This window comes from Leopardus geoffroyi, chromosome A2 (genome assembly GCF_018350155.1).
Source record: "Leopardus geoffroyi isolate Oge1 chromosome A2, O.geoffroyi_Oge1_pat1.0, whole genome shotgun sequence".
NCBI lineage: Eukaryota > Metazoa > Chordata > Mammalia > Carnivora > Felidae > Leopardus > Leopardus geoffroyi.
Window position 1 is genome coordinate 9,974,505 of NC_059331.1, and position 24,324 is coordinate 9,998,828.

General features: G+C 57.0%; 3 protein-coding genes across 6 annotated transcripts; 1 reads left to right on the forward strand and 2 right to left on the reverse strand.

Annotated features, from left to right (window-relative positions):
- Positions 1-55: 55 nt before the first annotated feature.
- On the reverse strand, positions 56-8,507 carry PALM3 (paralemmin 3). 2 transcript variants are annotated; one of them, XM_045492225.1, is made up of 9 exons: positions 8,290-8,507; positions 5,771-5,819; positions 4,652-4,732; positions 3,948-4,090; positions 3,723-3,807; positions 2,184-2,229; positions 922-2,067; positions 824-858; positions 56-757 (listed from the first exon to the last, which is right to left on the reverse strand). In XM_045492225.1, exons 1-9 carry the CDS (start codon positions 8,328-8,330, stop codon positions 296-298), a joined length of 2,088 nt encoding a protein of 695 aa, XP_045348181.1. In that variant the 5' UTR covers positions 8,331-8,507; the 3' UTR covers positions 56-295. The 2 variants fall into 2 exon arrangements, with proteins under 2 accessions (XP_045348181.1, XP_045348180.1); XM_045492224.1 differs by having other exon boundaries at positions 824-2,067.
- A 3,688-nt stretch (positions 8,508-12,195) lies between these two features.
- On the forward strand, positions 12,196-16,383 carry MISP3 (MISP family member 3). Of its 2 annotated transcripts, none has more exons than XR_006715744.1 (3): positions 12,196-15,150; positions 15,524-15,744; positions 16,019-16,383. XR_006715744.1 is itself a non-coding variant. In XM_045492228.1 (3 exons), the coding sequence occupies exons 1-3, from the start codon at positions 14,583-14,585 to the stop codon at positions 16,034-16,036; spliced, it is 660 nt and encodes a 219-aa protein (XP_045348184.1). In that variant the 5' UTR covers positions 12,196-14,582; the 3' UTR covers positions 16,037-16,383. The 2 variants fall into 2 exon arrangements, 1 of the variants encoding a protein (XP_045348184.1); XM_045492228.1 differs by having other exon boundaries at positions 15,671-15,744.
- A 4,283-nt stretch (positions 16,384-20,666) lies between these two features.
- On the reverse strand, positions 20,667-23,838 carry CA2H19orf67 (chromosome A2 C19orf67 homolog). 2 transcript variants are annotated; one of them, XM_045492231.1, is made up of 6 exons: positions 23,309-23,838; positions 22,504-22,645; positions 22,281-22,381; positions 22,009-22,194; positions 21,529-21,663; positions 20,667-21,049 (listed from the first exon to the last, which is right to left on the reverse strand). In XM_045492231.1, the coding sequence occupies exons 1-6, from the start codon at positions 23,641-23,643 to the stop codon at positions 20,875-20,877; spliced, it is 1,074 nt and encodes a 357-aa protein (XP_045348187.1). In that variant the 5' UTR covers positions 23,644-23,838; the 3' UTR covers positions 20,667-20,874. The 2 variants fall into 2 exon arrangements, with proteins under 2 accessions (XP_045348187.1, XP_045348185.1); XM_045492229.1 differs by having other exon boundaries at positions 22,504-22,648; positions 23,309-23,836.
- Between the last annotated feature and the right edge of the window lie 486 nt (positions 23,839-24,324).

Genomic DNA, 24,324 nt, shown 5'->3' on the forward strand with positions numbered 1-24,324 from the left:
AGGTGGTTCCGTGTACACACACACACACACACAGACACACACACACACCCAACTGTCCGAATGCTTTAACGTTTTTATTTTCAAGTATAAAGGCTTTGTCGTAGAAGGGAGCCGGGGTCACAGGCAGTGGGCGAGGGGTCCGGAAGCCCAGGTGGAGGTGGACGAGCGGGCCAGCTGGCTCCCAGGTGCCACAGCCGGTCCTGTGGTGCCCTGTCTGTGCCCGGGACCCGCTGCTGGATGCCAAGAGGCCGAGGTAGCTGTGAGAGGAGCCGGGCGTGGGGTGGAGGGTGTGGGCTCACATGACCACACAACACTGGCACGTCTTTTGCTTAGGGCCACTTGCCTCTTCACCCTCGGGAGGGGCAGGTGGCTCGGGCTGCCGGGCAGGTGCATAGGTGGGCACGGGGCGGGCACTAGGGTTGGCCCTGGGCCCTTCCACCTGAAGCAGTGGCTGGCACTCGGCAGGCTGCTCTGGAGCTGGGGTCTCTGCCAGGAGGGGGGTGGTGGCGTCTCCTGAGGGGCCCTGGCCCTCAGCAGGGGTTTGGGGCCTTACAGATTCTTCCTCCAGGGAGCCTTCCTGCTTCTCCTGGGGCTGTGGTCCTTCCTCTTCCGGTCTTGACTCTTCCTTGGCCCCCAAGGAAGCCCCTGCCTCACTCACCTCCTCTGCCTGACATTCCTTTCCTCCTCCGGACTCTCTCTGCTCTTCTGGACTCAGATGTTCTTCAACCACGTCAGTCTTCTCTGCCTTCAGTGACGCCTCACCTCCTCCTTTCTCTGCCCCCAGTAGCGCCTCACGTCCTGTCCTCTCTGCCTTCGGTGACACCTCCCCTCCTCTCTCTGCTTCCGATGGCGCCTCACCTCCTTTCTCAGCTCCCAATAGTGCCTCACCTCCTATTCTCTCTGCCTCCGAAGGCGCCTCACCTCCTCCTTTCTCTGCCCCCAGTGATTTCTCGCCTTCCTTTCCCTCTGTCACCAATGGTTCTTCAGTCGCCTCTACTTTTTCTTCATCTTCTTTCTGCTCTACTCGCAATGGCCCCTCACCTCTTTCCCTCTCTGCCCTCAAAGGTCCCTCAACTGCCTTTCTTGCGGCTGACGGTGGTTCCTCAACTGCTTTCCTCTCTGGCCTCAGCTTTTCCTCCCCTCCTCCCCTCTCTGGCTCCAAAGAGCCCTCGCTTCCCCCCCTCTCCCCCACCAGAGACACGTCTGCCCCTGCCTCTTCCTCAGTCCCCTTCTTTCCTTCGCCCACTGATTCCACCCGTTCCTCTGCTTGGCTCCTTCCCGCCCCCCAGGCGTCCTCCCCTGCCCCCCTCTCCACCCCCAGCGGACTCTCAGGCCCTCCCCCGCTTCCCGGTGCCCTTGGCCCTTCCAACCCCTCCACGACCAATTCCTCCCCCAGCTCCTCCCACTCTTCGCTGAGGGTCACCCTCTCCACCCAAATGAAGGACCCCTCCTCTCCTCCAGAGCCCCCTGGCCCATCACCGTCAGAGCTGCCCCTGGGGACGCCGCCTTCTCCAGGAGCTGCTCCCTCTAGCCTCACCTGGAGCCTCGGGGAGCTGGTCTGCGCGGCCTTCTGGCCCCTGCCCCCGTCCCCTGTGGCCTCGGAGTCGCTGCTCTCCGGCCCTCCCACCCCCTCCCAGACCACCTCCACGATGCCCCTGTCCTCCTTCACCCAGGACGGGGGCTCTGGGCAGGCAGCTTCCTGCCTGTCCCCAATGGCCTCCAGCACCATTTCCTCCACCTTAGCCTCCAGCTCTGGGCCCGTGGCCTCCGTGGCACAGTCCTCTGTGGCCCTCAGCCCCTCCCATACCACCTCCACCACGCCCCCTCCTTTGGCCTCACCCACGCCCCCCTCAGATGCTGCCAGCCCCTGACTCGGCCCCTGTTCTGCAGCGGGGCTGGGTCCAGGGCAGGGGCCGTTGGCTTCTGAGGAGGCCCCTGCTGCCCCAGGGAACAGCCTCAGGGTGGGTGGAACCCTGACAGCCTCATCTCTGGGCTGAGAGGGGGACTCTGGGGAGGTGTCCACTGGTCCAGCTGGGAGGGAGGCTCTCCTGCTCAGATCAGTGTGGCCTTGGGGAGTAAGGGGAGGAAAGGAGAGGAGACAGGGGGCAACAGAGTGAGATCCTGGCCCCCCAGATTCAGGCCCCTCTTCGTGGGACCCCCAGACCTGGGGCCCAAACACCCACCTGTGGGACCTGCCTCCACGGTAGGCTGGGAGAGAGGTCGATGACCCTGCAGGGGTAACAGAGACAAGGTGAGGCCAGCCAGCGTCTCCACCTCCAACCTCCCTGCGTGCTGGTTCGCTCCCCAACCCAGACACCCTCGATGGCTCCTCTATCAAGTTCAGGACCACACCCTCCTCAGCCTTCCTCCCCTGTCTTACCGCTCTCTGCTCAAGTGCCCCCCACACAGTAGGTGCTTAATCAATACTGTGTTCATGGGCCAACAGCTCTGTATTAGGAACCTATTCCGTCAGCTACTGAGATTACTGTGGACAAGGGACACTTACTGAAGCCTTTTGCCATTGGAACTTACGTTCTAGGGGGTGGGGTATAAACATAAACACAAATAAACCTGTAATGTCAGGAGTGAGAAAGACTACGGCTGGAAAAACCAAAAAGTAGGACGAGGGGCTACAGAGAGCCTGGGAGGTGGTGGGGTGCCTCCTTTATGTAGAAGATGCAGGAGGGCCTCTAGGAGGAAGTGACATTGAGCAGAGACCTGAAGCGTGAGAGGAGCTGGCCTCAGAGGAGCTGGCCTCGAGGCTCAAGAGGTAGATAAGGCCATTCCAGGCAGAGGGGAGAGCAGCTGCAAAAGGCCTGGGGCTGCAATGAGCTGACAAGGTCAAGGACTAGAAAAGAGGGTCAGTGTTGCTGTAGTAGAGTGAAGGGAAGGGCCAGAGTATGAAAATGGGCTCAGAGAAGCAGGGGGTGGGGTCAAACCCCAGGGATCTCCTCCTCACAGTTCCCTGTAAGATAAGAACCTTCTTTCCAGCCTCCAGGCTTTCGTGTGGGCTGTTTCCTCTGCCTGGAATTCTCTTTCCCCTCTTGCCTGGTCCCCAGCAGACTCCATACAGGTACCACGGCCTCCAGGAAGCCTTCCTGGGTCACTCGGGTGATTCCTCTGTGCTCCTCCCATGCCCAGGGCTCCCCTGTCACAGGCTCTTGGATAGTGGGCTCCTCTCTAGCAAGAAACTCCTGGCCTATACTAAAAACCCAACAAACTCTTCCCAGATCCATTAACAGGTCTCTTGGCCCTTTGCCCTGCCAGAGGCACCTGGGAATCTTAATAAAGGTGCTGCCGAAACAGAAACCCGTGTGGATGCCTCAGATCACAAGAGCATCTCATGGTGACCCATTCCTCCCTTTGAAAAGAACAAATTCCACAAGCACTGCACCCCCCCCCCCCATTTTCCCACCACATTCCTCATTCTGGCATTAGCAGTCCCACAACAAAACTTCCCCAGGCCTGTTCCTAGGATCATGTCCACCCAACCCCCGCCCCCCCCCCCACCCCGGGGCCTCTTCCACGTGTGTGCTGTCGTTCCTCTCATTTTAGACATAGGGAAACTGAGGCTTGAACAACGAAAGCGGCTTGCCCGAGACCACAGAGCAGAGAAACAGCAGAGGACTTAGAGGTTAAACCGCACTTGGAGAAGGCCCGCTTTGGTCCCTGCTGGTCGCACCTCGCCCCCTCCCATTTGCTCCCCTGCCCCCGGTTCTCACCTGTCTGCGCCAGGTGGGCCTGCCGGGGGACTTGTGCTGGGCACCTGTGGATGCACTTTGCAACAGCTGCAGCTGGGATTGGAGTCTGAGGGAGAGAGGAGGCTGCTGGGAGCCGGGCCCCCAGGCTCAACGCCAAGGCCCCCTCAATGTGCCACTTCCCCGGTGTGGACCTAGGGCCCTGGTCTAGCCAGGCCGGCAAAGCCAGCAGGCAGGGGCCCAACTCACGTGAACAAGCTGTCTTCCAAGTTGCGGATTCGGGCCTGAGCCTGGCCCTCAGGTGACTGGGGGTCTTTAGAGGTGGAGTCCTCCTGCTGCTCCGGCTCCTCAGCTGCCCCGTCCATGAGCCAACGCTCCCGGAGAGACTTCCTCTGGGCACGGGAGGGGAGCTCTGGCTGTGCATACTGGCTACCCCACCCCATGGAGGGCTCCCTCCTAATCCCCGAGCTGGGAAGATTTCTTATTGTCCAAAACCACCCGAACGGCACAGACATCTCTCCTTCAGGTGAGGATATGATCCCCCCCTCAACACGCCAGGTGGGACAGACGCCCCAATACCAGCCTAGAGCTCTCCCAGGCTGGAACAAAACACCCCTCATCTCCCCACCCCTTCCAGAATGGGACAGGCACTCCCAGAGATGAAATCAACGTCTCTATGGGCCCCTCCCTACCCCAAAGCTGGGCAAACACCTTCTCTGTCCCCATACTCTTCCCAAAGGTGGTACAAATGTCCCCATCATTATCACCCCCCCCCCCCCGCCCCACCACCCGCTCTCCCAAGCAGAGGAAAAACGCCCGCCTAAGCTGGAACCAATACCCCCTGCTGCCCCCACCCAAACTGGACAGAGCCTCCCATGATCCCCCAGACCGACTCTCATTGATACCCCCACTTCGTTACCCAGGCTTGACAGGCGCCCCCGCCCGCCCCCAACCTTGAGCCGCTCCACGCGGAGTTTCTCCTCTTCCAGCTCCCGGCGCGCGGCGCGGATCTCCTCCTGCAGCCGCCGCTTCTCCTGCGCACAGAGGACCCGGAGCTGCCCGCGGGCCGGGCGGGGCCGCCACCTCCCCTTCCGCCTGCCCTCCTCCTCGGGGCTCCCGGGACTCCCGGGGCTGCGAACGGGGCGGGGCGGCGGAGCGCACGTCGGGGCCCCTGGCGGGGAGGGGGCTGCGGAGGCGCTGACTCAGCAGCGGGTGGGGGCGGGGCGGCGGGGGCGGGGCCGGCCGCGCCCGCGATGCTGCGGAGGCCTCGCCGGCGCCGAATGGGGCGGGGGGGGGGGGGGGGGGGAGGGTCTGTGGAAGGGGGTGGGGCCTTGGGATGGAGATCCCAAAGGGAGACCGAGCTGTGGGGGGGGGGGGGTCCGAGATCCGGGGTCACGAGAGAGGCGATTCAGAGATAATGGGGGTCTAGATATCAGAGGAAGGGGGTGATGAGATGGGGGGGGGCGCGGAGAGACTGGGGCGTAGAGATGAGGTCCAGAGAAATGAAGGAGCAGAAGTCGAGAGCAGAGAGAGGGGACTTGGTGAGATAGGGGTTCAGAGGGATGGGGTACAGATCTGAGGGTCAGAAGGATGGGGGTTTAGAGAGGCCAGGATGTTGAGATGGGATCCAGAAAGATGGGGGTGCAGGAGTGGGGGAGCAGAGAGATAGGGGTTAGCGAGATGGGGGTTCATAGAGATGGGGTTCAGACATGAGGTGTTTGAGAGACCGAGGTTCAAGAATGGAGCATCGGATGTGGATTCTGGGAGTGTGGGGTGCACAGCCTCACCATTCTGGGGGTGGTGGCGACCAGATAGAGGAACTGGGGAGCAGAGGGGCCTGAGGTTTTAGGTGGGGCGCTCCAAGGCAGGGCTGGAGCTGAGGGTGCTGCCCACCCCCCCTCCTCACTTCACAGGTTTAGGCCTGTTTTCCTGGATGAGAGAGAGGCGAGGAAGAAACCTGGGGAATGGCTAGGAGTGCCCAGGAGGCGGGGAAGGGGGGGAGGGGTGGTGGAGGGGGGCGCCAGAAGCGGGGGTGGGCGTGGGGGGTGGGGAAGGAGGGGTAACTCACTTACAGCAATGACCTCTAGCCGCTGCCGGTAGAGGGAGCTCTCGGCCATGGGTCTGTGAGAAGAGGGCAGAGACTGGGGAGGGGGTCTTCCCAGGTCCCCACCCCTCGACAGGCCACCTCCTGAATGCCCCTTTCTGGGTCAAGATCCCTGAGCTGCTTGGAAACCAACTAAAGCCCAGCATTTTCCTCTCTTTCTCCTCTGCAACTGAAAGGAGTTGGAGTAGAGGTCAGGGAGTCCTATGAGGGGGAGAAAGCAGAGACGCTGACAAGCTGAGCTAAAGCCCTTCCTAGGCTTGACATTACCTCTCTGAGCCTCAGTTTCCTCATCTGTAAAATGGGTCAGGATAGCTTGATCCTCACCTTATAGAGAGGTGCCCTTGCAAGGAAGTCTCCATGCAGGGGAAAAAAAAAATGGACATAGCGTTCCTAAAACAGTAGCATCATTTATTATCATTCATAACTTTAATAATTCCCATGATTAATAATGTTTATGGTTATTTATAAGGAGCATTTCCAGGCTGGCCCTCAGATACTCTCAAATCCTGCCAGGCCCCTAACATGCTGTGTGTCTCTTTCCAATTCTATACCCTCTCTGGACCTCAGCTCCTACCCAGGATACCTTAAGCACCAGGGGCTGAGGGAGTCTGGGGAGAGAAGCGTCCATCCCACCATGGACACATGCTATCCCCATGGTAACTATGGAGCTACCTGCCAAATCCCCTCCCTGGGAGCAAATGTTACCAGGACATGTAGCCTAGCGCTGGACTCTGAGCTGGGAGGAGACAGAAGGGTCTTGCTGTTTAAGGTTTAACCTGAGATGCCGCCATTGTTGATTTCCTTGCAGCACCCCAGGATCCCCGATTTCCAGCTCCAGAGCTGCCCCTTCTGTGCTTCCCTGACTGTGGTACTTCAGGACACTTAGGGGACAGATGTTGTTACGTTAACTTGTCATCGCAGATGTGCATCGAGTACCCCCTACTTGCAGGCGTTTCATAGGCCAGTATCTCGAAGGATGCATCTATTTGTCTGTTGTCCCTGACACTTAGCCCAGGGAGGGCACAGGGCAAGCCCTCAAACATTTATTAATTTGAGCACTAACTCCATTGGGTGAGCATTAGCCTCATTGCCCAAACTCTGCCGGGGCCTCCCAGATCCTCCCTGGCCACACCATAAAGACATAACAGTGCGGATACTTAGCCCTTACTATCTATAGTGCTCTAAGTGCTCGACAGGGCTTCCGCCAGGCCCTCCCAGCCACCCCCGCCTTTCCCTCCCTGCCCTGATCTTGAGACACTGTCGTCCACTCTTTGCTGAGTTGATATTCTGACAATAAAATCAGCCAACCATCAGCCAGCGCATACCATGTTCCAGGTACTGTTACATGCTATGCCTGCAGGAACTCATTTAATCCTTCCAAAGATCCTGGGAGGCAAGTAGTACGACTGTCCCTATTTTATGGATGGGGAAACTGAGGCTCCAAGAAGTGGTGAAAAGACTTGTCTACGGTCGCTGAGTCAGGATCAGAACTCAGGGCTCTCGGGCCTCAAATACTGGGAACGCTGCGGGGGAAGAGGGGGAGTCCAGGCATCCTTGTCTTGGCAGCCAGGAGGCCAGAGATCAGCCTGGGGGTTCCCGATTTCACTCGGGGCAGGGGGCTGAAGTCATGCTTTGCAGGGTATCCCAAAGGGAGCCCAGACCCCCTACTAATAGGTTTGCCCTTGGGGGAGGGCTGACATCCTCCCTCTGCTGTCCCATTCCCAAGATGTAATCTCCTTGCCTCTTCCTTGCTGGGGGGGAGGGGGGGGTGATCAGGTTCCCGTTGCTAGGCAACCAGGTTTGTAGTTGGTGAATAATGCATCAGGGGACCCAAAAGAGTGAGGAACCGAATTGGGGTCCCTGGGGGGAAACTCTTTTCCAGAACTCTTTACAAACCTCTGGAGCCCCTCCACCCTCTTACTTTAAAAGGCCCTCAAACCTTGAATGTTAAAACCCTCGGCACACCCCATTTGATATTGTTTATCTCCAACTCTACAAGAACAGGGTTCGTGGCTATGGCCTGTTGTCACCAGGAGCAATGGGTGGCCCTTTCATTAAGCCGGTGATGGTTGCAATTTTGCCATCACCTTTCCCAGTTGGGCAGCTGTTAACTTTCCCTGTTGTATCTCAAGCATTTCTTCCTACCCTGGAAGCTGAGGGGTGTTTCAAGAGGCAAAACATGGGAGTGAGGAACCCTGGCGTTTCCTGGCCCCCCAGTCCTAGCCCCACCCCCCAAGCCTGGACTTTGAGCTTGAAGACTGCCAGTGGAAAAATCCCCGGAAAAAAGAAAGTGGAGGTTCACATCCATCTCCAACCCGACTCTGGGGAGAGGGATCCGAAGAGCCTGCGGGGTTGCCTGCTGACCTCTCTCCGCTCCCCCTGGTCCCCTTAGGAGAGGCCAGCTGGGGCTCTCACCCCGTGGAAAGGCCAGTGACCCTCCCAGGCCCTGCGCACCCGCCCCCCCTCCCCCCGACCCAGGACACTTACGTGGGTGTGGCCGGAGACCACATCTGGCTCTGCAGGGCCATCTCTGCCCGGAAGCCCACCTTCGTTTGGGTCTCCAAGATCAGGACCCCCCACCCGGTTGCTTGAAGGTGCCCTGGAGACTGTGACTTGGCTGGCGCGAAGGGGGGGGGGGGGGCTGCAGGCGGGCACCGGGAGAGCTGGTCCAGCTGGTTTGGGTCAGGAGGCAGGAGGCAAACGGGGCGAGGGGGGCTGGGGGCTGGCGGGCAGTTCTGGGGAGGTACTATCAGCTGTCCTGATAAATTATTTACCAGCCACTGGCCTCCTTGCCGCACTTGGCTGCCTCGCAGCAAACACACTCTCACGCGCGTGGTGCAGTATGTGGGTGAGAACGGGGAGTCGCTGACCCCCTCCAGGGAATGGCACCTGCACTTGGCACCCCAGACGCCTCAAGTCCAGCTGCCCACCGAGGGTCACCGACATGTGAGCCTCATGGCATAGCACACGTGTGGGATACTCTTCTGCATGACTGCCCCTCCCTTCCTGGACCCTGGTGGGGAGGGAGGGACTGATCCAGCTAAGGGATTCTGGAGCCCAGAGGCTGAGCACCATGGGAATCAGGAGGCCTGGCCCAGGGGTTTCTAGGCCTCAGTTTGCCCTTTTGTGAAATTAGATCAGGTGGCCTCCAGGACCCTGACACCCCTCAGATGCTATAACAATTAGGGATGGGGTGGTGATGAGGAAGGTCCAGAGAACTTCCTACCCAAATCCTCCCCATCTTGTTCTTTTTTTTTTTAAACTATTTATTTTATTTTAAGTTTATTTATTTTGAGGGAGACAGAGACAACGTGAGCAGGGGAGAGGCAGAGAGAGAGAATTCCAAGCAGGCTCTGCACCATCAGTGCAGAGCCCGACGTGGGGCTCGAACTCATGAAACAGTGAGATCATGATCTAAGCTGAAACGGGGAGTCTGGATGCTTAACTGACTGAGCCACCCAGGTGCCCATTATTATTATTATTTAAAAATGTTTATTTTTGGGGTGTCTGGGTGGCTCAGTGGGTTAAGCGTCCAACTTCCGCTCAGGTCATGATCTTGCAGTTGGTGGTGAGTTCAAGTCCGCGTCCGGCTCTGTGCTGACAGCTCAGAGCCTGGAGCCTGCTTCAGATTCTGTGTCTCCCTCTCTCTGCCCCTCCCCAACTCACGTGCATTCTCTCTCTCTCTCTCTCTCTCTCTCTCTCTTTCTCTCTTTGAATGTTTATTTTTGAGTGAGAGAGAAAGATAGAGAGAGTGAGAGGGAGAGACAGAATCCTAAGCAGGCTCCATGCTGTCAGCACAGAGCCTAATATGGGACTGGAACTCACGAGCCTAACTCTGAGATCAAGGCCTGAGCCAAAGTCAAAGTCTGCTGCTTAACCAACTGTTAAGCGCCCTCCCCATCCTGTTCTTAAAGGGCCAGCACACCCTTTATCAAATGACAGGGTGCCTCATTTACCCTTTGCCACTTGGGGAACTCATCTCCTACTTTCCAGGCTAGTCTCCCACAGCCCCCAGTCCTCCCCTCATCAGAGCCCTGGTCATGCTGTGCAATTTGACAGAAGCCTCGGTAAGAAGGGTCCTTGCCCTCAGCTCCCTGCTCTAGAGGGCACACTCCAGCTAGGACCCCCTCCCCCCACCCCTGCCCCCAGGTGGCAAAGGTCAGGTACCTTCCTAACTCCTCCCTCCCTCTTGCAGATTCTCCTCAGGGTACTGGTGACCCCAGAATTCCCTATCCAAAGGGTCCTTAGCTCACCCATAAGGCCTCTGTGCCTTGTGAATGCAGACCCCACAACCAGGATGTGTCTCACCCCACTGCCTCCAGCCTGAGAAGTGGTCAAAGGCAGCTATTGGCAGAAGGGTAAGGATAAAGCTGGGACTCATGGTTCAGAGCCCCTCCTCCGTATGGGCACAAGCCTCCTTGCTATGCAGGAGAGCATTGAAAGGGAGAAGTACAGGAGGCCAGACTGAGAGCTGGGGTTTCCCTGTGCCCCACATTCTAGTACGAAACTCCTAGGGATCCAAAATGTTTTTGTTTGAACCTGGCCTTCTAAGTCATTCTGAAAATACATTTGCTATGATAAGAGAACACATTTAAAAAAAATTTTTTTGAAGTGTATTTATTTTGAGAGAGAAAGAGAGGGAGTGCACGTGGGGTAGGGACAGAGAGAGAGGGAGAGAGACTTCCAAGCAGCCTCTGCGCTGACACGGTGCGGATCCTGACGCGGGGCTCCCAACTCATGAATCGTGAGATCATGACATGAGCTGAAATCAAGAGTTGGACACCTAACGGACTGAGCCACCCAGGCGCCCCAAGATTGTTCTATTTATAATTGGGTCTGTCTCCCAAACTCAACTGTACCTTCCCAGTCTGATGTGTTTCTTTATTTCCAGCACGGGGGTAGGCGCCTAGTAAGTATCATTAAAGAATTCTTAAGCAACCGTTGTGTATCAGGTATTGTTCTAGGCATGAGGTAGTTGGGTCTAGAGGTGAGCAAACAGAAAATGCTGTAATGCAGCTCACTTTTGGTGGTGACGAGGAGAGAGCGATAAAATACAGATAAAGGCAATTGGTAATAACTGCCATATAGGGTGAGTCACAGAAAATAGCAGGATTAGGGTTACGGAGAAGGGCTGTGTGTGATGCAGGGTGAGTGATCAGGGACTATTTGTCTAAGGAAGTGATATTTGAGTCAAGACCTGCATAGCTGAAGCCAGCCAGGGGGTGAGTCCTTCCAAGCAGAGAAAGAAAGGCAAGTCAGTGCAAAGGTCCTGAGGTAGGAGTGCAGTTGGGGGTTTGAGGGAAGCACAAAGGCTGGAATGGAGGAGTGAGGGAGAGTGTCAGAAGATGAGATCTGAGAAGTGGGCAGGGCCTTCTGGGTCAGAGTGGGGAGTCTGGGTTTTTCTGGTTGGTGGGTGGGGAGCCACCACTCAGTGAAGAGGGCAGTGTAGTGGCTGGGACTAGGGTGGAGAGAAGCGGACGAATTCAGAATATGTTTTGGAGGCAGAGTCAACAGATTCAACAGCAATCCAGCATGAGGATGGATTGGAACAGGGCTGAGAGAGAGTTGAGGTAGATTCCTAGGTTTGGGGCATGAAAGACAGAATGGATGAGTTGCCACACATGGTGAAGAGCAGGGCTGGAGTAGGGGCGGGAGCCGAGAGCTCAGTTTTGAAAATGTTCAGTTGGAGGGGCGCCGGGGTGGCTCAGCCGGTTGAGCTGTCCAACTTCGGCTCAGGGCATGATCTCACAGCTAGTGGGTTCGGGCCCCGCATCGGGCTCTGTGCTGACAGCTGGACGCCGGGAGCCTGCCTGGGATTCTGTGTCTCCCTCTCTCTCTGCCCCTCCCCCCGCTCACACTCCCTCTCTCTCCATCTCTCAAAAACAAATAAACGTCGAAAAACCCAATTTTAAACCCAGAGGAGAAGTCAGAGATAGAGATTTGAGAGACACCAGCACAGAGATGTTGTTTAAAGTATGAGGTTGTGGGGGCGCCCAGGTGGCTCCGGGGGTTAAGTCTGGGACTCTTGATTTCGGTTCAGGTTATGATCTCACCGTCCGTGAGTTCAAGCCTGTGTTGGGCTTCTCATTGAAAGCGCAGAGGCTGCTTGGTATTCTCTCTCTCTCAAAATAAATAAATACACTTAAAAAAATAAAATAAAGTATGAGGTTGGAATTGGTCAGGGGCTCAGTGCTGGCAGGAAAGAGATGGCATACTCAAACTGAGTAACTCATCAGAGCTCAGTAAAGAGTTAGGGTTTAAAAAAATGTTTGTTTATTTTTGAGAGAGAGGAAGAGAGGGGAGAGCAAGCAGGGGAGGGGCTGAGCGAGGGAGACAGGAAACCAAGCCTGCTCCTTGCTGACAGCAGAGAGCCAGATGCAGGGCTTGAGCTCACCAACTGCAAGACCATGACCTGAGCTGAGATCGGAGGCTTAACTGACTGAGCCACCCAGGCACCCCAAAAAAGAGTTGGTTTACAAAGATTTGGGGAAACAATCTCTGTTAGCAACAGCCCGGGGCTGTATCCACGCACTGGCCTTGGCGAGAGAGCTGTGTGGAGTAACTACCAGCAGCGAGGGACACAAGCAGCGTGGCTTACGGGCAGGGGCATGGAATAAACGTGCTGACCTCACTCCCCCTCTCCCATCAGCCAACCCCAGTGGAAGCCAGGGAGGAAAGGAAGCCTGTCCATGTCCATGCAGGTGAAACAGAAGTCTGAGAAGAAATGCCTGAGGGGGAAACCAGGAAAAGATGGCATCCTCAGAGACCCAGGAGCTAATGGAAGAGGAAGTCAGACCCGGAACCAGGGTCTGGCAAGTGAAGTCCATCCGTGTCCTTGGATGGAAAAGGCTCGGTGGGGTGGTGAGACCCAGAGCCTTGTCAGTGCTGTCAAACATAAACAGGAGGCGATGAAGACGAGAGAATGCTGTAGACAACTCTTTCCAGAAGTAAAGCTTTAATCTTCATGACCCCCCCCCCCCCCAAGCAAGTGGACACCGCTCTGCCCATTTTACAAACAAGGGAACTGAGCCTTGGCGAAGGCTGGTAACTTGCGGAGGTTTTGCGTGGGATGGAACCCAGCTGGGCCCAATTCCAATTAGACCAAAGGGGTCAGAGGGAGGAGCTTGAGACTAGGATCTAGGGGAAGGAGGGGAGTCGCCAGAGTAGGCGGAGAGCTGGGGGAAGGAGTGATTGTTAGTTGGATTATTGGAGGTTCCCAGGCTGTTCAGCAACCACCCCCCCCCCCCAACCTTTCTCTAGGTAACTATATCTTTCTTCCTGGTCACCCTAGAACGGTAGAGTAGGGCCAGAGGACAGATTTGGGGAGAGCCTGGGGGAAGAGAGTGGAAAATGTCTTTGGGGGTGGGTCGGCGCGGGGGCGTCGACCCTGCTGCCTCTGAACGCCAAGATCTGGCGCCAGCTGCGGAGAGCTGCTCCACACCGCAAGCCTGGATACCTCTCTGGGCCTTCCCAGCCGTCTGGGCCCAAGGTGACCGCCTTTCAACCGCAGCTGCTCCTCTAAGCCACGGGCGCGCTGGGTCTGTCCCTCCCTCTTCCCTCAGTCTGGAAGTGCACTTGGCCGCGGACGCCTTGCGGACTTTTCCAGGAGGGTGCGGGGAAGCAGCCTCGGGCTTGACGCGAGCGGCGGGTACACCTCTCGGAAGAAGCCTAGTGGAGCCCAGGCACTGGGCGGGGGAGCTTGCGACGCGCCATGAGAGGGCTCCTGGCGCCCCCTTCAGTCTGAGCTGTGCGCTGCAGGGGTGGAACGTGGATGGACAGCCCGGGGGCCGGGGGCGTTGCTGCCCGCTGGTCTGGGCGGGGCTAGCAAGGCTTCGGAAAGATGGCTTTGGAGCACACCGGCACCAGAAAGCCGGCGGTTCAAACACCCGACCCAGGACAGAGTTGGGGTCAAGCCTCCCGGGAATGCCGGGGACGTGAGGGCGAAAAGGTGCCAGGGTGGCGCCCCGTTAGTGGAACGGCACCCAGACTTGTCCCCCAGCCGGCGGGGGGGTCTACCTCCTACGAGAGGTCTGGTGCCCTGAGCTGACCTGAGGCGCGTCAAGTGAACCAAATGCAGTGCCCTGCCGGGGCGCCCCCGCCCCGAGGGCGGGGCCAGGGCGGGGCCCAAGTCTTTCCTGCAGGTGCAGGGGGCGGTGCCCGGCCCTGTCCCCGGGGGCCGTTCTCGGAGGCCAGGGGCGGGTCAGAGAAGCGGCTGAGGTAGGCGACGCCTTAGAACCCGCGGGCGGTGACTGTGCCACAGGTGCTGCGCAGGGCACCGTGTCTCAGCTCTGAGCATCAAAACTCCGGCTCTGGAAACTAAGGCTTCCGAACTGCTCCCAACCCTGGACACCGAGGCCCCCGGGCCGGAGAGCGGAGCCCTGGGGTCGTCCGAAGCTCGGGGCCCCGAGCCCCCCGGGTCAGACATCGAAGTCCCGGGGCCTGCCGCAGAGCAGGACGCCGACGTACCCAGGCCAAGAGGCAAGGTCTCCGTGCTCTCCGCGGAGCAGGGCGCGGAGACCCCTGAGCGAGAGAGTGAAGTCTTTGGGCCATCAGCGGGGCTGGACACAGAACGCCCCGGGCCATCCGCAGCTGGGGGTTTTGAGAGTCTCGAGACAGGCGACGACAACCCCGAGCCGTCTGAAGCACGAAGCGCGGGGGTCCCGAAGCACTGTCCTCTTCAGTGTCCCGAGACCTCCTCTTCGGGGTCAGACTCGGAAACCCCCCTGCTGCATTTTCTACTGCGCCCCGAGACCCCCCAACAGGTCCCCGGGAAGCCGCTCATGGAGACGCCCATCGAGCGAGAAATCCGCCGCAGCTGCGAACGCGAGGAGAGCCTGCGCCGGAGCCGGGGCCTGAGCCCAGGCCGCGCCGGCCGAGAACTCGTCGAGCTGCGCGTGCGACCGGTGCTCAGCCTGCCGGGCCCGGGCCCCGCGCTCCCGCGCGCCTTGGAGCGCGCGCGGGCGGGCGCGCAAATGCAGCGAGACATCGAGCGGGAGGCTCACCGTCAGGCGGCGCTGGCGCGTCCCGCGGCCCCAGAGCAGTGCGCCCGGCCGCCGCCGCAGCCGCTGGGAGAGCTCAAGCGATTCTTTGAGACCGCCGCGGGACGCGGCTCCTCGCCGGCGGAGGAAGGCGGCGCGGGCCCGCAGGGGCTGCCGGATCCCGGAGGCCGGCCTCGCTTGGCCGTGCAAGGCCGGTGCCCGGTGCTGGCCCGTGCCCCGCCGCGGGTCGCGCCGTCGCTGCTGGAGCAGGAGGTGCGCGAGGTGCATGAGCGCGAGCGGGAGCTGCAGCGCCAGAGGCTCAGCGTCTACGGCACCGCTGAGTTCAAGGAGCCCGCGCCGAGCCTCACGGGTAAGCCACGCGCGCCCCCACTCTAGGGACTCTCAGGGCTCCAGCCGCCCTCACCAACTGCCCAACTCCAGGAGCCTCTCTTCTGGCACTTAGGGTACCTCCTTGGGGCTCCCAGACTCCTGGGGCCCTCTCTCAGCTCTCCGTTCACTGCCCCACCCCTTTAGGGCTGCTCTCTCTCTGTGCTCCACGCCCTACTCTGAATGGTCGACTCCTGGATACATCTCACCTAGGCTTTGGGTGGGAGGAAGGGAGGAGGATTCTAGATGTCTTTATCGGATTCCAGGGAACCTGCCTGGGTTCTGACACTCCTGGATGCTCCCTGTGAATTTGCGGGTTTCCACCTCCCCATTCTGGGTTCGCCTCCCTCCTTCAGGTTGCTCCCTCCTCCCGAATGGAGGCCTCCATGGGAAGGAGGGTAAACGCCTGTGTGTTTAAGGGGCGCGGCCGGTCTCCTTGGTGCTGGCCGCCTCCAGCTGGTGACAGGAGGGGCAACCCCGGCTGAGTGCCCCTTCCCCCGCAGCGAGCAGGGGCGACGGAAAGCTGGCGGTGATCTGGCCTCCCCGCAGAAAGGCATCGGAGAACGGCTTGGAGCAGGTGGGAGCCCTTTTCCCCCCCTCTTCCCTCAAGCGCAAGTCGCTCTTCCCTCACCTCTCCTCCCTGGGGCGTCAGGATGCTGGGCCACGGGAAGTGCACCCCCGCGCCCCCTGGGAAGTTACTCTGGGCTAGGACACAAAGTTCTGGACACGGCCAGGGGGTGACGAGGATGCCATAGTCCTGGGAACCAAGCTGCCCCACCCTGTGCATGAGTGTCACTCCCACGGTGCCCGGGTCTCTGAGGTCGGCCTTCTGTCTGGCCTCCTCTCCCCAGGAGGAGCGGAAGCCTTGAGGTTCCAGTAGGTTGGGACACCCTGCCAGAGGTAACACGCACATCAGAGGAAACTGGTAGGGGCGCCAGGGAGTGCCCTCCGAATCCGCGGAAGGCCTGGAGAGGGTCAGCAGTCTGCTCGGAGGAAGATGAAATCGACCAGCTCCTCTTTGCGAGATTGACCATTCTCTTCTATAAAACTATTAGTCCACGTTGGGAAACACCACCACTGTCAATCCTGCCAGTGAAACTGTCCAGCCCTTCTCCGCCTAACTGCGAACTGAACTGGCCTCTGACTCCGGCCTTTACCGTTCGAGTAAATGCCTCGGCTACCCTCACTCCCCAATAAAGCCCCTTCTTTCTGGGCAGTGCAGGCTGTTTTCCTCTGGGTCCTCTTATTTTGGGCTGGGGCGGGAGCGCGTTTGGCGGAAGAAGGCCTGAGGAAACCACAGGAGGTGCCAGCCGGAGTATGGAATGTGCCCTTATCGCCCAGTTCTGGGGCTGCTGGTCTCCCCCGGGTCCTGGTGCCCCCTGGCGGCGCGGGCGCGAACTGCGGTGTTCGGACAAACTGGCTCATGCCCTCCCTTTTTCCAGACTTCTTCAACATTTATTGTGCCAGTGCCAATGGTATGCCCGGGAGCTGGGCGCTGGCTAGACAGAGGTGATAAGAGGTTGTTCCTGATTTGGGGACGTAAGCAATAGCTACCAAAAAAAGGGGGGTGGTGGTGGCGGTGAGGGTACAAACTTCTTCGCAGGGCATACAAAGCCATTTATGATCTGTCCAGCTGTTGCAAACCTCCCATGCGTGTAGACCCCAGACAAATATTAAGGAGAGAAATGGGGTATGCTGGGAAATGCCTTATTTCAACGCGCAGGTAAGTGTTCCTCCATATCCGTAGTGAGTGAGCTTCTGATTTCCAAAAGCAAGGGGGAAACCTAGCCTTTAAAAGAGAAATCTCGGGGTGCCTAAGTGGCTCAGTCAGTTGAGCATCCGTGGCTTGATTTCGGCTCAGGTCATGATCCCAGGATCATGGGACCAAGGCCTCCCTGCTTCCCCTGCCCCTGCTGAGCTCTTCAGTGAGTGTGGAGCCTGCTTAAGATTCTCTCTCTCCCTCCCTCTCTCTCTCTCTCCCCCTCCCCCTCTGCCCATCTTCCTGGCTCGCATGCCCTCTCTCTCTTAAAAAAAAAAAAAAAAAAAGAGGGGTGCCTGGTGGCTCAGTCGGTTAAGCATCTGACCCTTGTTTTTGGTTCAGGTTATGATCTCACAGTTTGTGAGATTGAGCCCCACATCAGGCTCTGTGCTGGCAGTGCAGAGCCTTCTTGGGATTCTCTCTCTCTCCCTCTCTTTCTGCTCCTCCTCCACTCATGCTGTCTCTTTCTCAAAATAAATACGTAAACTTAAAAAAATTAAAAAAAATTTTAATGTTTATTTTGAGAGAGAGAGAGAGAGAGAGAGAGCTAGAGCACAAGTGGGGGAGGGACAGAGAGAGAGAGGGAGACGCAGAATCTGAAGTCGGCTTCAGGCTCTGAGCTGTCCGCACACAGGCGGGCATCGAACTTGTGAACCGTGAGATCATGGCCTGAGCCAAAGTTAGTCGCTCAACCGACTGAGCCACCCAAATAAATAAACTTAAAAAAATGTTTTATTTATTTTTGAGAGAGACAGTGTAAGCAGGGGAGGGTCAGAGAGAGAGGGGGGAACAGAGGATCTGAAGTGGGCTCTGTGCTGACAGCAGACAGCCTGATGTGGGGCTCAGTCTCACAAACTGTGAGATCACGACCTAAGCCGAAGTCGGACGCTTAACCGACTGAGCCACCAAATGCCCCTAAATAAGTAAACTTAAAAAAAAAGAGAAAGAAAGAAATCTACTGAACTTTAAATGTGACTACTTAGAAACATTTTTAAATGGGGTGTGGGGCACAGGCATGTTAATAAGCAAAGCCTGTTTGTAGTAGAGCTTGTAGCTGTCAATTGCCAAGCCCTCCTTAATTTCCCTCCCAAGCCAGGGGGCTCAGGCCCCTCCCCCCGATGGAGTTCAAGAGTTTGTGGACACCCTAAGTTGAAAAAGTGTATCGTTGCAGCTATATTCTGTGGTTTTAGGGTATCAGCTTCTTAGGGGTGCACTAAGACCCAGAAAAGACCCAGGAATGATTTAGAATCGTTGTTTAAACTCTTGGATTTGTCCAACACTGTGTGCCCTGGGTCTAGCAACAGACTTGATCCTACATAGGACAAGTAGCTAATGAAGAACTGAAGAATGCTCACACAGCATTGCACCCCAAGAGCAGCTCAGCCCAAGAAGGAACCACACCCCATCCCATCATCACCACGCTGAGCACATGCTTGATGGTGACTCTCAAAGGTCTGGAGAGAAAACAAAGAGCCAGTGCTGCCAGGGTGGGAAATGGAAACACCCAGAGCACATTAAAAAAAAAATTATTTTTTGGTGGGGGCGGGCAACGAGAGAAGAAGAGAGAGAATTTCAAGCAGGCTCTGCACTGTCAGTAAAGAGCTGGACATAGGGCTGGAACTCACGAACTGCAAGATCATGACCTGAGCCGAAATCAAGAGTCACAGGCTCAACTGACTGAGCCACCCGGGGGGCCCAGCATCTGTATTTGTTAAAGCTCTACGGGTGCTTTCCACATGGAGCCAAGTTTGAGGACCATCATGTAGATGTAGGCCAGCAGTCCTCAAAGTGTAGTGCCTGGACCAGCAGCATCAGGATGGCTTGGGATTTTGTCAACAAACACACATTCTTGGATCCCACCCCAGACTTAAAAATCAAACCTTCCACATGATTCCACACTCAAGTTGGAGAATCATGCGTATAGATAGTTCCTGAGCGACAGGATCCAGGAAATCAGGCCTGTTTCTTTCCTCTCCCAGCACCTCACACCAGAAACCTTTAATGTTTATTTATTTATTTTTTTGAGAGAGAGAGAGAGAGAGAGCGAGAGAGCACGAACTTAAGTAGGGGAGGGCAGAGAGGGAGACAGAATCTGAAGAAGGCTCCAGGCTGCGAGCTGTCAGCATGGAGCCCGACGTGGGGCTCGAACTCACGGACTGAGAGATCCTGACCTGAGCGCAAGTTGGATGCTTAACCGACTAAGCCACCCAGGTGCCCCCAGAAGCCTTTAGTCTTAAGTGGCCTGTGGATTTGTCTTAAGGGAGACAGTCTCAAGCTATGTGTGGCTGGTCTGAACTGAAATATGCTGTAAGTATGAAATACCAGATTGCAAAAACTCAGTACCCCCAAAAGGGAAATATCTCATTAATAGTTTCTCGCATAGATTATAGGTTGAAATAATATTTTGGATATGTTGGGTTAAATAAAAACATCACTAAAATTAACCTGACCTTATTTTTTTTTTTACCTCATTTTTAATTTTTATTATTTTGAGACACAGAGAGGGAGACAGAATCTCAAGCAGAGCCCCATGAGGGGCTCAAACTCAAGAATGGTGAGATCATAACCTGAGTGGAAGAGTTGGATGCTTAAAGGACTAAGCCACTCAGGCGTCCCTTTACCTCATTTTTCATATGTGGTTACTAGAAAGTTTGAAATTACACGTGACTTGCGTTTTTGGCTCAATTTAAACTTCTATTTAATTAAGCTAGAGTCTTACAGTGTATGTCACTCACAGGGACTAACTTAAATCAGTATTAGGCAGCTTCAGAATCCCCTTGAACTCATTCAGACCAAAAAATCTTTGATGAAATCAGAAATTGTCACCAGAAGCTGTCTCCCCCCGCCACCCCCCAAAGATAAAAGGTTTTGGCGTCCAGTCTTGATTCATTTTACCTCTCACGTCCGTTTTTATCATCTTAAACTGGTGCTTACAATACTATGTGCCTTTGTGCCTCGGAGTTTTAGGTAAGCGAGTGCTTTGCTCAAAAGCATAAATGCTAGGTCTCTCCTCCGACGACTCCAAAAATGTTACCAGGAATGAAAAGGCAGCCCCTACGGGGGTAACTGGCAGATGAGTGACACCCGGGTCAGGAATGACACCCTTCCCTTCGCAAGGGACCAGCTGTAATCAGAAAGACCCGGTTCAGGATGGAGCTCCGCCACTCGCGCGCTGTAGCTTTCGAAGAGGTGAGTTCACTTCTCTCAACCCGTGACTCCTTTCCAGTCCAAGGTTGGAGTGGAGCTTAGAGATCCCGAGCTGGAGTTTCTTACGGCTTTCCCATCCCGCGCGCGCCCCGGACACCCCGCGAAGTAAGATGACCTGCCCACTCCATGACCCAAAAGCTGGAAGAGGAAGATTTGACTCTGGCCTTTAGGAAACTGATCACGGGCCCTTTGCTGATGCACGTCGGGAAATATAGTCTCTTCGGTAAAAAGAAGTCACTTCCGGGTCAAAATATGAGAGTGGGCGTGGCCCCGAGGTCCCTTCCCCCATTGGGCGTTGAATTTCCCGGCTACCCAAAACTTGAGGTTTTCTAGGTTCCGGTTGTTGACAGGCACTGCTACTTCCCTTTTAGCTTCATGTGCGCCTCTGCGCATGCCTTGAGAGCTGGTCCGCCAGTCAGGGGACTTTGGTTTTGTTTCAAAGACTACATTTCCCAGAAGGCCGCGCAGGTGGGCGGGGCCTCCTCGCCCCAAGGGGTGGGGCGCGGCGCACCGAGCGGACGCCGAGCCTGTGACCTCTTTCTTTCTTTTATTTAACGCAAAACTGGTGTGTCCCCGCGCAGGGCTCCGCGGCCAGGTCCGACCCGGTGCGAACGGGCCAGCTTGGCCTGGCCCCTTGGAAGGCGAGGCCGAGGTGCACTAGGAGAACGAGTGAGCCCCTCCCCTGCTCCCTCTCCTGGAGTTTGGAACTGTCAGGCTCCGGCTCCCATTCTCTCTCCAGGTTCAAGACCCCTGCGCGGCCCACGCCGCGGGCCCCGCCGCGCTCGGGGGACGGGCCGGGCCTGACTGGCCCGTGAGGATCTGCACCAGCAGGTCGGTGGCCACCATGTGCGAGGGCTCTTCGAAGCCGATGGTCAGCAGTTGCTGGTAGTCCCCAGGAGGCTGCGGGCACAAGATCCTGGGGGCAGGGACAGACAGGCCAGGACGTGAGCGCCCCCAGCTTCTCGGGAACCCCTCCCCTCCGAGTGAGAGGCCGGTGGCTGAAAGAGGCTTTGTTTCAGCTGGGGGGGGGGGGGTGGGAAAAACCCTGGGGGGGGGAGTGCTTTTCTTGTTGCTGAGAAGCCTAGAGCTAATGGCTCTGGGAGGTTGAACAACTCTAGCCCTGACCTGGCCTATCACCCAGTTAAACCTAGCTGTGTGCCCTTGGGCAGGTAACTTAACCTCTCTGAGCACCTGTTTTTTCTTTGTAAAATGGGGCCTGTAGTATAGACCTCAATGGGTTGTGACACAAGTCTGCATAAAGCACTTTTCAGGGCACAATAAAATGCTCTCCTTATTACCAAGGGAAACAATGTGGGGGGAAGTGGATGGTCTTTGGTGAGGTTCTGCCCCTCCCTCCAGGGCCCAAGCCCACCTTGCCATTGTCCTAGTTCTTACCACGAATAAAGGTCATCCTCAGCTGGTCCTAGCGGCACCCATCGGCCAATGGACCACAGCTTCTGGATCTGGGGGCATGAATTGGCTGGACTCTTGCCTGTGTCTTCCCATGTATCTCGATAGCACAGGAAGTAGCTGGGAGGGAAGGAGGGTATTAATTAAGAACGAGCAGTTTCCTTCTTCAGTTGAGGGCTTTGATTGGGGTGGGGGGCGTGAGGTGGAAATTCATCAGAATTTGCCCTCAAGTTCTCGGGTAGGGATGTGGCTCCCGACGGAGGCCTTTTCTCCTTGCCAGCCTACTTTTAAGATGAAGACTTTTTTAATGGGAGGGTGAATTTTTTTTAAAAAGTGGGGAGGGCCTTTCAAAGATCTTTGGTTTCCCGCCGGGCTTTCCATGCTTTGGTGGTGGTGGTGGTTCAGAGGCCCACACTGGCATTCTGCACAGAGAGGGGAGAACTTTCATTCTCTCAGGGGACTCACTAATCCACGCGGGAATCTTGCCCCCTGCTGCTGGGCTCTGGGGCGGTTTCCAGATTCCAGCGCATCTTCTTATAGAGGTAGCGGGGGAAGCGGCTGGCGGTGTAAGCGGCTGGGGCACAGTATCTGAAGATGGACACCTCGTGGGACGGGCTGATGGAGAACCTTCCGCAGAAGAAACAGGAGATACTGGCAGGAGACAGGACGGTGGGAAATGAGGCTGGGCTCTGGACGCCACCCTCTCCCCACCCCACTCCAGTCTCCTACCCTTTTACCTTAGGGGGTCGGTCTCCTCCAGGTCCACAAACCCAAAGGAGGCATACATGAGGACCAGCTGTTCTAGGCGCAGGGTCAGCTGTTGGGAGATCTCCAACAGCTGCATGGAAGAGGGGGCATAATGAGATTAGCTGGCCTGCCCGCATCGCCCTCCCCCCACCATTTCCCAAGCCCGAGGAATGAAGAAAGGGGCACAGGGTCTAGAAAACCTGCTCCACACACCCCCTTTCGGACCAGCTCCTGCAGGACTCCATAGATGGGAGGCACACTCCTCGCGGCTGCCTCCAGGTAAAGAAAGTAGGGCTCACACATCTGTAAGAAGGTGGGCATGGCCTTTGCCAGCTGTTCCTTCTGCACTCGGTCCCTGCTAAAGAGAGAAAGGGGCCTTTGCCCGGGGTCCCTCATTCCCCACTCACTGGCAACCAGTCTTCCTGGCCTGGGGTTCCCCTGGCAAAATCCCCCTGCGCCAGGACTTTCTCAGAGTATCTCCCAGGACCATTTGCATCACAGCCATTTGGAACACTTGTTAAGGTGCTGACACCTGAATTCTACAACTGACTTTTCACTCAAAATGTCCTGTAGGGTGGAGCCCAGAAATCTAGGGTTTCAACAGCCTCCCAGAGGATTCCAATGGATACTGAAATGTGAGAATTACAGTCTCTGCTCCCCTGGGCTGGGAATCACATTATCCTTTGGGGTCCCACGCTGGTAGCCAGAGGGCCAAGTCTGGCACAGATTGGTTTTGTTTAGCCTGCCCAGGGTTTAAAATATAAGCCAACAGTTAAAAACTAGGAGAACCGTCCTCGTGATTTGGCAACCCCTGGGGGCCGCGTAATAGCAGGCCCTCCCTAACCCCAAATTTCTACACAGTCCTTATCACTCTTCGAAATTGGATCCTCAATCAACTAGCTTCATTTACTGTCGCTGGCTCCTAACGCTTTTGAGTTTGCGAACCTAGCGTGCGTTGCCTATCCTGTTGCTCTCCTCAGTCTCATTCCGAGGGACCTAGGACCCCACCCAGCACCACCTGTAAAGTAAGTAGCTCTGGAAATCATCTGCCTTCTTGAGCAGGTAGCGGAGCTGTTCGGTGATGGGGCTGAACATGGTGTCCAAGGGTAGGCGAGGAGGGGCGGGCCCTGGGCCCGGGGCCAGAGGCTCGGGGGAAGGAGTAGCGGTAGAGGCCTCGGGGAGCTGTCCCTGGACGTCCTCCGGTTCCGCCTCGGGTGGGTCCCCAGGTCCGCCAGGGGACGCCAACCAGGAGGGATCTCCGCAGGGCTGTGCCCCAGGTTCCAAGTCGTCCGCGGGCGGTGTTTCCCCAGGGCCGGGGGGCAGCGGCTCCACGAACCACTGCTCGGTAGCCATCGTGGGGCCGCAGGAGGGGAACGCAGCTCTTTAAGCCGCCGCCGCTCTCGTTGGCCGCGGGTTTGACCCCGCCCCGGGAACCTCGGACTTGCCGGGACTGGGAGCGCGGCCCCCTCCAACTCGCCCCTGCCTCGACCTCTCGGTCGGGGCGGCGCCGCGCGGAGGGAGTTCGCCTCGTTTGAATTTCAACACGCAGGAGGGGCGCGCCGCTCCGGTCCGCGGTGCGCGCCCGCGGGGCCCCGCGCAAACGCGCGCTCCCGGAACCTGGCTTGGGGGACGCGTCCAAGGGGGGCGACCTGGGCCGGTCCTGGCGCGGCCATGTCCCGGGGTGTGGCTGGGGGGGCCAGCGCCTTTCTCGCTCCTAAGCCGTTTCCTGGGGAGGAGGGGTCTTTACCGAGCGTCCAAACTCGGGGCGCAGGTACATAAAGGGAGGAAGCCCCGGCCTCGAGAAGTGTCTGACTCTCTGGCTCCAGAATCTGTATCTTAAAAAACAAACAAACAAAAAAACCCCCCCAAAAACACAACTCTAATGGAGTTGGGAAACTGCATTAGAACTTAGTGGGAATTGGGATATCAGTGGCTGCTTTCTACGGATAACAATCCTAAAAATCTTCACTTGGAAAAACGTGCGTGTCCCATGGTCTCATCCCTTCTGTTCCTCTTACTGGTGAGGACCGGTGA

What these genes read in the sequence shown, in the direction of transcription:
- MISP3 (XM_045492228.1), top strand. Translation starts at nt 14,583, where the DNA reads ATGGAGACGCCCATCGAGCGAGAAATCCGCCGCAGCTGCGAACGCGAG. An exon ending in GCCCGCGCCGAGCCTCACGG is followed by an intron (nt 15,151 to 15,670) that starts GTAAGCCACGCG and finishes CTTCCCCCGCAG; the next exon opens with CGAGCAGGGGCGACGGAAAG.
- PALM3 (XM_045492224.1), bottom strand. Translation starts at nt 8,330, where the DNA reads ATGGCCCTGCAGAGCCAGATGTGGTCTCCGGCCACACCCAC. An exon ending in TGGTCTCCGGCCACACCCAC is followed by an intron (nt 5,820 to 8,289) that starts GTAAGTGTCCTG and finishes CTCTTCTCACAG; the next exon opens with ACCCATGGCCGAGAGCTCCC. An exon ending in TTGGAAGACAGCTTGTTCAC is followed by an intron (nt 3,808 to 3,947) that starts GTGAGTTGGGCC and finishes TCTCTCCCTCAG; the next exon opens with ACTCCAATCCCAGCTGCAGC.
- CA2H19orf67 (XM_045492229.1), bottom strand. Translation starts at nt 23,643, where the DNA reads ATGGCTACCGAGCAGTGGTTCGTGGAGCCGCTGCCCCCCGGCCCTGGG. An exon ending in AGGAGCTGGTCCGAAAGGGG is followed by an intron (nt 22,382 to 22,503) that starts GTGTGTGGAGCA and finishes TCTTCCATGCAG; the next exon opens with CTGTTGGAGATCTCCCAACA. An exon ending in CAAGATTCCCGCGTGGATTA is followed by an intron (nt 21,664 to 22,008) that starts GTGAGTCCCCTG and finishes CTTCCCTCCCAG; the next exon opens with CTACTTCCTGTGCTATCGAG.